This window comes from Falco biarmicus, chromosome 4 (genome assembly GCF_023638135.1).
Source record: "Falco biarmicus isolate bFalBia1 chromosome 4, bFalBia1.pri, whole genome shotgun sequence".
Classification (NCBI taxonomy): Eukaryota; Metazoa; Chordata; class Aves; order Falconiformes; family Falconidae; genus Falco; species Falco biarmicus.
Window position 1 is genome coordinate 24043890 of NC_079291.1, and position 10421 is coordinate 24054310.

Consider the following 10421-nt stretch of genomic DNA (forward strand, 5'->3'; position numbering starts at 1 on the left):
GGAGCATGGATGTGACTACCAAGTGCCACCTGTGGAAGACAGGGCAGCTGCACTGCACGGGGCACAGATGTTCTCCTTTTGTTCTAGCCTTGACTGTGTTTCTGTGGCATCGCTGTCATTTGCTACCCCATCAGACCATGCATGATGTTCTTAAATGAGAAATCTTTCAGCCATTCTCAGTTTCCTTTTTCCTGTAATCTCCTTTTTAAGCTGGCATTTTTGCACTTTCCAGCACTTTTTGAAAAAGGTTCCGTTTATTATTTTTTGTACTACAGAAGAAAGAGGATCTACTGTATTTGGTGACTTGCTTTTGAACTGTCACGTTGAGGGCAGTCTAGGCAAACTGCTTGGCTGTTGTGTTGGGAAACAAAGCCTGAGCGTGGTGTGTCGACACCAGTGCAACATGTGGCAGAGGAGGGAGGGAAACCCTTCATCTGGGTCTCAGAAGTGGTGAGGAGTGTGACTGAAATATGGCAGGCATGAAGAGCTTTAGGTCTGTACCAAGCATACCCATCAATGATGTGAGAAGAGGAGAGCTTACAGTTGGGAATGTTATTTACAATTTGGAATAGACATGACAGAAAGCTGTTGAGCGATGAAGGGCCTCGTTGAACTTGCCATTGGTAGTCTTAAGTCCCTCTCTGCATGGATTGTATAGTAATTGATTCAAACAGAGCTTATATCACACCAATGAGCCAATATGTTTGGGAAATTTTACGCTTAGAAATCAAGCAAATCGGACCTCTGGATCCCTTCTTTCACTGACAGACTTCAGAGCCTGAAATTACTGGGCTGACCATCATGCGGGAATCAATTTTAGGCTTACGCAGTCTTTAACGGTATGATCACTTCGTTGGTTTGAAAATGCTGATGTCTAGCTGAGCGTTTTATGTAGACAGTCATAGGAGAAAGCTTTTGTCAGAGTACAGAACAGCCGTGTGAAAAGAGAAGCTCTTAGATTTAGTTTAATCTTTGCTTTTATAGCAAGGTTGGCAAGCCAAGCTAAACTGCTAAAGAAATGAAATATTAGCATGGTAATCTGCATGTGTCAACTGCCAGAATTGTAAATTCTGTCCTGGATAGCTACACAAATGTTTTTACCAAAACACAAAGTCTGTTGGTACCAGTGTTTCTCTACGGATGTGTTTAATCATTCTTGCCTGTGCTGTAGAATAAGACTTAAGAGGGCTTTTCAAAAACGTTCTTGATCTGCTGGTAAATTTGACTTTGTACCACAGTCCAAAAGTATTTAAGCATGTGAATAATTCTATTAATACTATATAATAATAGTAATTAATACTGTATAATGTTACATGGCACTGTTTCCATGTAGTAGTAGCATACAGTGCTATAGTGCTACTATATAACGCTGTATAATATTAGTATTTCTTTTCCTAGTGCTCGCTGCAGATTTGATATGAGACCAGGTGAAAACATTCAACTGTTTGGTAGCCTTAGAAATCAATGAGCTTTTATTTTAATGGACGTACTTCAGAAGTTACTGGTATCTCTAGGAGAGAAGTAGGGCTTTTAGAAATAAGTGCATGGTAAAGAACAGACCTAAAAATACACAAGTCAGTAATTTTTTTCAATGTAGAAGTTGTTTTGCTTGCCCTAAAATCGCTAAACATACAAAACACTATGGAATTAATGAGAACTGAGCTTTGCAGCATCCCTCAATTCTTTGCAGGGTGAAAACGTTCTTGGTGTGCCAAACAAGTGAATGGTTTCCTTTGAATATAGTTTAAATACCATTTGGAAGTGTAGAATGTGTGAACATAAGCTGCAAAAAATGTGTATTTTCTTACTGGCTGCTGTAATTGAACTTAAAAGCAAGATGTCCTCATTCCTTCCCCTCGGGAATGCCTCTGCTGTAGTAGTACCTATGAGCGGCCTCTCTTTCTGCTGCTGTCTTCTGTTTATTTAAATTCCAGGATCTGTAGGTAATGGATAAATACAGACATTGGCTTAAATACAAAGGTGTTAAAAGCAAAGAGATGGCAGAAGGCCTATGACCTCCAAAATTCCAAACTATGAAGCAGCAGTGGGACAAGGTGGGGCACACGTAGAAGGTTTGGTAGTTTGCTGGCAGTATTCCCTGTTTGCTTTACAAAGGTGGAAAATCTACGTTTTACTTGGTTTTGTTCAGAAGATACCCCTTTGCTTGCTGTCGGGTAATGATCTGTGAAAGTCTTTCCGCTCTTCCATTACAGCGTGTAACGTGTGGTACCTGAATTCGGTGGAGATGGAGTCCCTCACGGGCTACCAGGCGGTACAGAAAGCCTTGAGCCTGACGCTGATGCAGGATCCTTCCCCCATCTCAACCGTTGTCCATTTCAAGGTGTCTGCACAGGGAATCACGTTGACAGATAACCAAAGAAAGTAAGCAAAAGAGGGGTGGGAAGAGACTATCCGGCGGTGTCCCCAGCAAGTCTTGGCTGTGGTTGATTTGATTTTCCTGGTGAGATTCTGCAGCCTCTGTCTCTGAGGTCAATGCAATTGTCTGTAAAGAATGATGGTGGCAGGGTCAGCTGTCTGCAGTGCTGGAGAATGAAGGTTCTAAGGTGTGGACGTCACTTCCACATGGCAGCTTTGACCTGGGGGAGGTCACCTTGCCATGGCATTTTTTTCATTGTTGTTATTTCTCATAAAAAAGGGAAAGGAATGGCTTTGCCAGCATTTGATGTGCAACCTATTCAGTGAAATAATTTGCCTTCACAGTCTCTTTCACCAGTACCACTGAACAGAGCTGACCTCAGTAACCACTGTGTATCTCTGGCATTTGAAATAGTGCTTTGGATAACCTGTAAAATGCTGTGATAAAAAGTTATTTTATATTTACTTTGTACTGAACGCTTTTAAGGCTGCCACAAAGTCTTTAGATATGAAAACTGACAATAACAAAGGAAGAACAATGGGAAGTCATTATAGGTTAAAAAAAAAAAAAGTGACTGACTTTTTAATTCTGTGGGATCTACAAGCATTTATAGCAGATCAAGGGCAAAACCTTAAATTATAATGCCTAGGAGTGCTTATATTTTGAAACGATACAATCAGATTATTCGCAAGTTTCCAAGAAGTTGTACTTCCCACTCACATGTAGTATCTAATCAGAAGGCCAGTTTTTAGCAAAAGTACATTTTGTATTTGTCGGTCTTTTTCTTAGCTCAAGGGTCAGTTTTCTTTTGGATCAAAAACTTGACGTTGCTATTCTAATTATAGATTTATTTGGTTGGAGCGGTTCAGGTGGCTTTCAAAGTCATTCGGAGACAGCAAAAAATATGTATCTTTATTTTTTAATTTAGAAGAAATATATTTTCTTTTTCAGATCTGTTTATTGTTTAAAATTTTAAGCATGTTAACTGTTCCTAAAACTTGTTTTAACATTTCTTCCTATTCAGACTCTTTTTTCGGCGACATTATCCAGTCAACACGGTTATTTTCTGTGCTTTGGATCCACAGGACAGAAAGTAAGGAAGACAAACAGTATTTCTAATATGTTGTTTGCATTGTTGTTCTACAAAAAATACTAACATAGGTTTCATTTTTATTTCTCTGTCCCTCCCGTCCTGTGTCATGTTCCCCCCTGCCTTTTTTTTTTTTTTTTTTTTTTAACTGCTTTCTTAATGGACGACCAGGTGGATGAAAGATGGCCTTTCTGCAAAGTAAGTGGACACCTGTCTGGGTCTCTTTTAACTGAATGTTTTAGGAATATCATTGCAGTGATCACTTTCTTAGTGTTCTAAATGATCTTTGTCAGAGATGTAGGAGGGAAAGCAGCTGTCCAGAGACAAAAGTCTCTCTGCCCACTGTAATTAGAATTTGGTTACTTCACGTGCACCTCTAAGTCAGGGCCTGACTCTGCGATGGTGGGATGTCTGGAGCCAGACCTAGTGTGGTTTATTTCATTTGCAGGTCTGGGATTTGACTAAAGACAGAGCTGAAAACAGAGCCATTTGCTACTCAGTTTTGTTGTTCTGCTTGTCCAGTAACACTAACACAAGCTTATTTGTCTCACTTAGACTGATAGCTTTAAAAAAAAAAACCAGAATTCCCTCACACGGCACGTAAGTGAAAACACTCCTAGTCATGCTGGTGTGTGGTAGTGTGTGGCATAAATATGTAATTACCAGTGGGTTGCAAAGCATTTTCTGTTGAAGGCAAACATTGTTGTCCCACTTTCACCAAAAGAAAAAAAAAAAGCTAAACAGACAGCCCAGGCACTGGTTTCTGGAAAGGAGCAGCAATAGATGGCTTAAGTCCTGTTTGCAGTGCTCTGTCCCTTCACACCACCCCCTTCGCCAGGGCAGGTAAGAGAACAGCAGCACTGAAGCAGATTAAATACACCCCCAGCATCAGCAGCATGTCTCTGACCGCCAGCGCAGGATGCAGTCTGGACAAGAGCAGGAGGAAGGCGATGGTCCCCTGCCCTGATTCTGACTGTCCTGAGCCACTTGGGAGCCCTGGAGCTGGTTGCTGCCTCTGGACCGCTGCCTGCAGCAGTCCTGCAGGACCTTTGTCCATCAGGACAGATGAAGCCTGACAGTTTGTGCTTTGGGTTTCTGCAGCGTCTTTGTTCGCTTTATGCACCGAGGCGATGCATGTGTTGTCTGTTCTCTGATCTGCTGCGATTGTTGCCTTTGCAGAGTGTTCGGGTTTGTGGCCAGGAAGCAAGGCAGTGCCACAGACAACGTGTGCCACCTGTTCGCAGAGCACGATCCGGAGCAGCCTGCCAGTGCCATTGTGAACTTTGTATCAAAGGTCATGATCGGTTCCCAGAAGAAGATCTGATGCCTTTCCATCCTTGGCTCGGAGCTCCTCACTGAAGGAAGGCACTGTGAGAGGCAGAAAGCCTATTCAGCAGCAGCGTCTGAACCTTGTCGTTCCCAAGAAGGAAAGCAGAGGACGGGCGACCCACATCGTGTTTGGAAGAGTTCAGCCTTTTCTATGAAGATGCCTCTGACTTCACAAAGCATTATTTCTTTGGGTTTTACATCAAAGGACAAAGGGAAAGCAGCTGGATGCCACCCAAACCCATGTAGCTCGTACCTGAATGAAGCATAAATGGAAAACTTTTCTCCTGAAGGTTTCTAATATATTTTCACATGCTGTTTCTCATCATTTATTGGAGCAGAAATACTCAATAGGCTGCGCTACTTTTTTGTGCAGAAAATGTTTTGTATAACCTCTGCAAAGACACTTGCTGTAGTTGCATCAATGGTAGCTGTAGGCCTTGCAAACATGCTCTTAAGAGAATGATGGTCTGAGGAAGACTATTTGCTCTTCCCTTCATCTTCGTGTGATCGGTGATGGGAGCTGAGTGGAGGAAGGGGAAGATGTATGTGAAGAGAAGGTTTGTGCAAGTTGATTTCTGATAAGAAAGGAGTGGCAATGTGGAATATTCAGGGAGATTGCTCTGTATTTAGTGTTAAGAGGGCTGGGCTGTTTTAGTGTAAAAAATGGGAGAGGTGGCAGAACAAAAAAAGGCTGTGTGGAAGTCTTGTTCTGTAACTGGGTTTTTTTGTATTACTATTTTTTTATACAGAGAACTAAGCAGGGAAGAATCTGTATTTTAATAATTACAGGATAAAAATGAGGGAAAAGCAAAGAAGAAAATTTTATAATTTATATATTTTTACCTGCACCAGATTATTTATAGTGGATCTCAGATCTTGATGTGTCATACGGATATTCTTAAACTAGACCATTGTTGAGCTTTGCCTCTTCAGTACTGTTTTGCCTAAGTAAAAATGTGTATAACCTGTGCCTTGCTATAGACAATAGAGTCTCATGTTTTGACTTTTGTCTTACAGCACCAAGATAACTTCCCATTTCCCATCTCTGCAATACTGCTTTGGTAGTTACATTTGTTCCCCTACCTAATACATAATTGTATTTGTGGATTCTTTTGGCCCCCATTTTATTGGATTTGGGGGGGAATTTTTGGCTATTTTTATCTCTAGGAACAATTCTTGGTTTATAATGTTATTTTTTAATAATTCTTTGAGTCAGGAGATCCAAAAGGGAATGGAATTTATTTTGTTATTCTGTCCCATTTCTTGAAAGCATTTATGTCATGATTTCTACAGTCGTCACTTCTGTACATATTGCTGTATCTTTCTAAACACGTGAGTATTTTAAATGCGTAACAAAGTGCTAGTTAGCTTTACAGAAAATTGATAAAGTAGGTGACAGTGGGAACTTTCATGAGGACAGTAAACCACTGAGGTCTGCTGTGTAATTCCGGTGCACTCCAAAAAGAGCAGTACCGGAGCCCTGCATCAGAGCTGAGGGTAATAAAGCAACTTCAGCATGATGGTGCTGAAAAGTTTCATTGCCTCTGTTTCTTTGATGTGTGACTGTCATCATTATATTAATACCCTGAAGAATGAAATGACAGGCTGCATTTGGCATGCTGATGCGTGCAGCACTCGATTAACTGTACCCACTTGTAGGATTTAATCCTTTTATCCAGTTTTACTAAATAATGGTTAAATGCAGTGGGAAACTCTGGTTGGGCTATATGGGCAGAAGGTTCCGCCAATTTGTACAACATTTGTCCTGTGTAAATTATGATCTGTTTTTTCTTAATAGCTCTCTTCCTATTTCCTCAAGTAGTAGGACCATGGAAGCCTTGATCAGTGCATAGCCAAAGCACTACCAAATTATTTGTGTAACTGGATTTTGTATAAATGACTTTATGCTTTTTAAAAGGAAGGCGGAGGGAAAGAGGGGGAGAGAAGAAAGATTTGAAGTTTAATTTGTTTGAACCAGGAGGTGGTGTGTTAGTAGTGGTGGGCATGGGATGTGTGTAGAAGGGTGAAGCAATCCAAAGTGTCGTAGCTACCGTTGAAGCAACAAAGGCAAGTGCCTCTGATCTGTACCAAATAATTCTGTTCTTCTGACACAAAGGTGTGCTACTTAAATGGTGTTTATGTACCATCCAAAAAAGAATGCAGTTCTTCACTTTCAGGAGCTTTGATCCTTTTGAAAGGACAAGTTTCCTTTTCATACTACTTTGGTACACCAAGGACCCAGTTGCCTAATCTAGTCAGCCAGTTGGGGCCTAGTGAACTTCTTCAGCTGACAGCTCAGCTAGATTTAATTCTCAATTAGATTTAAATCTGATGCCTTGTAAACATTGAAACGAGGAGGAATTTTTTACTCTATTTTTTCACTTCTGTAGATGATACTTAAATTTAAGTGTGTCTTGTTAGACACCAAGTGTTAGCCTTTGGGCTGAAAATAAAGTGGGTTTTTTTCCCTGTGTATTATCATTTCCATTGAGGGCCTTATTTTTTATTCCTTGTGCTTTCTCAAGGCCTGCTGAATTCAAGAGCATAAGGAATTCCACGCTGATGCTCCCGGTGGTGTTTCCGGGGAGTGTAGCTGTACTTGGTAAGTGGGGAAAAAAGAAGTTGCCCTGTTTCTAAGGGAGGTTTTCTATTATGCATTCCTTTGGATGGTATATTGCCACGTGCTTTTGCTTTTTAATGGATTAAAAAATGCACAAAGCGAAATAGTTCGGTATGTACCGTTATGTAGTGTATGTAGCAAAGATATTCGCGTAACTTGCGTTCATGGCAAATACAAGACTAAATAGTTAATACAGCACTTTCAAGGTTTTTGGTAGATGTGTATATGCAATTTCATAACTAATGACAGCAAATTGACACCTGTATTTAGCCACACTCCTATTAACCTGCTTAGTAAATGTACTACTATAATCGTACAGTGTTAAACTACAAAAACGCTAAAAGCCATGTTTTTAATTAAATGGTTTCTGTGTATCCAGCAGTATCATTAAAAATTTAATGTTTCCTCCTTGGATTTACCTACTAGTGAATATTTTTGCCTTTTTCTTGAAACTGTAAAGAAGCATCAAAAGGTCTCCAGTGTGTAAATGAATGTTCTATAAATTCTTTGTATAGTCATTTTCTCTGCTTTTCAGATATCGCCTCTATTCAGATTTTAATAAAATTATGAATGTGAAATTTCAAAGCACCATGTTACGGGGCAGTCTGTTCTGAAAGAAGGTTACCTGCTGACATCCGAAACCAGCTGATGAGTAAAACATTTTTGGTGAAGTAAGAAGGGGTTGCGTACTGAAACAGGGTCTTAGTTTTGTTTCCTAAAGATTTCTTTCAAGAGCTTGACATCACGAGTCCCTGTTAGTGGTTCAAGTGTAGTTACAGCATATGATTTTTGTAGTTCGTTTGCACTTACGATGGTGGAGAAGTGCCTTTGACCTGCATTGCATATTTCAGTGAAAAAAGGGAGAATACATGATGTCATCTTCTGAGATGTCTGTACCCATTTAACTGTGCCTCCACTGTGACTACATTGGGAAAACTTCCAGAGGAGCATGAGGGGGGTGAAAAATCTAACCCCTAGCTGAAATAGCTTGCCAAGCACAAGAGCTGTGCGTCAGCCACGTTTTAAAGGTTGAGTTATATACATGCTTTTATCAGGATTATTCCCAAGGCTGATAAACTCTGGTACGTCATGCTGATGCCTTTTCTATGAGGCGTAGGCTGGCGGGAGTTTTTCAGTCAGTGTGCTTGACTGTCATTCATCACTACAGGCCACCGTGAGCTTTATGCTTGGGCGTAACACGCAGTGGAGTTACTCACGGGAAGCATTCATCTTTTATTGGAATGAATTACAATGCAGAACAGATGACAGGGGTGCAACAGTAAAATGGATCTTCTGTGTTGGAGTCAAGACTCCTGTTAAACTCTTGCCCCTGAGCGGGGATGCCACTGCACGCATGTGTGCCGCTGCTGCTGCGCGCCTTCGAAGGCTGCTCTGGGGTCTCTCTGCTCTGCTGGATTAAGATCTGCTTTCAGTATTCATGCTAAATGCATTCATAGCTAGTTTATATGCAGTTGTTCTTATGCCAGCATTGTCTCTGAGCGTGAATAACTGTTTTCTCCCTGAGGTATTTATAGCAAGAGATCTGACCCCCCCTTGTGTCCTTCAGCCTTCCTTTGGCAAGGCTAAACAAGTCGGCACTCAGCCCTTACGTTTTTGTCTTTGAAAGGCTGCGGAGGCCTGTTCTTTTTTACTCTTTGTCAATGAAATCATTTCTTTGGAGGGACCCTGAAGTGAACAGCCAGGCTCTTTAAAAGGGGCACAAGCTGCTGCCTTGTGGTTTTTTTTAAATATTTATGTTAGAAAACTCTTGGAACAAGACAATTTGGCACGCTAGATAGGCAGAGTAAATCCCTTCTCTGCTGCTGCTGACACCTAGCACAAGGGTTACGACAGTGTAAACTACATCGGGTGGTGTGCGCAGAGGAAGTCACAAGGGCAAGTAGCTGAAGAAGTTCTCAAAAGCTGAAATCAGAAACAGGAAGGTTGCAGGAGACCTAGCAAGGCTGGCAGGCAACCAAGAGGGCAGAGGGGAGCTGTGAGGGAATTTAAGGATCTTTCTGAATTACTGAGAAGGGATTTGCATTACGTGTCGCTGCAAGGGGTAGCAAACCAGGCCTGTTTCCTTCCTTTGAAAAGATGTTCAGGGTCTTGTATGAAGCGCAAATATTTGTAAAAGTTTTAATTTTTTAATATTTGTGGAATCACAGAGTGGTTGAAGTTGAAGGGGCCTCTGGAGCTCATCTGGTCCAGCCTCCCTGCTCGGGCAGGGCCACCTAGAGCCAGTTGCCCAGGACCAATTCTGGACGGCTTCTGAGTACCTCCAAGGGTGGAGACTCCACAGTCTCCCAGGGCAGCCTGTGCTGGCGCTCCGTCACCCTCATGGTGAAAAAACACAGCACTGACATTTGGTGGGAGCCTCCCGTGTTTCGGTTTGTGCCCACTGCCTCTAGTCCTGGCCCTGGGCACCACTGAAAGGAGCCTGGCTCTGTCCTCTTTGCACCCTCCCTTCAGCTGTTTACAGACACTGGTATGATGCCCCTGCGCCTTCTCCACGTTGAGCAGTCCCAGCACTCTCAGCCTTTCCTCAACGGAGAAGATGCTCCAGTCCCTTCATCATCTTTGTGGCCCTTCACTGAACTGTCGCCAGTGTGTCCATGTCTCTCTTGCGCTGGGGAGCCCAGATCCAGACACAGCACTCCAGGTGCAGCCTCACCAGTGCTGGGTTGAGTGCAAGGATCATCTCCTTCGACCTGCTGGCAATACTTGGTTTAACACAGCCAGGGATACTGGTAGGCTTCTCTGCTGCAAGTGCACATAGCTGGCTCATGTTCAACCGGGTGCCCACCAGGACCCCCAGGTCATCTCCAAAGCTGCTTTCCAGCTGGGTGGCCTCAAGCATACACTGGAGTGTAGGGTTGTTCCTCACCAGGTGCAGGATTTTGCACTTCTGATTTAGGTTGGATATAAGGAAGAAACTTCTTATGGGAAGGGTGGTGAGACACTGACCAGGTTGTGCAGAGAAGCTGTGGATGCCCCATCCCTGA

The 10421-nt window shown here is 42.3% G+C and overlaps 1 protein-coding gene across 13 annotated transcripts in view; it reads left to right on the plus strand.

The window, feature by feature from the left end:
• Positions 1–8001, plus strand: part of TNS3 (tensin 3) — a 281293-nt gene extending 273292 nt beyond the window's left edge. For 12 of the 13 annotated variants that reach the window (XM_056338690.1, XM_056338703.1, XM_056338691.1 and 9 more), the window contains 4 exons: positions 2214–2382; positions 3402–3470; positions 3639–3665; positions 4647–8001. In XM_056338690.1, the coding sequence (XP_056194665.1) occupies positions 2214–2382; positions 3402–3470; positions 3639–3665; positions 4647–4791 (410 nt within the window). In that variant the 3' untranslated portion in view covers positions 4792–8001. The remainder of the gene's footprint in view (positions 1–2213; positions 2383–3401; positions 3471–3638; positions 3666–4646) is intronic. The other variant, XM_056338693.1, reaches the window with a different exon arrangement.
• Positions 8002–10421: the final 2420 nt, after the last annotated feature.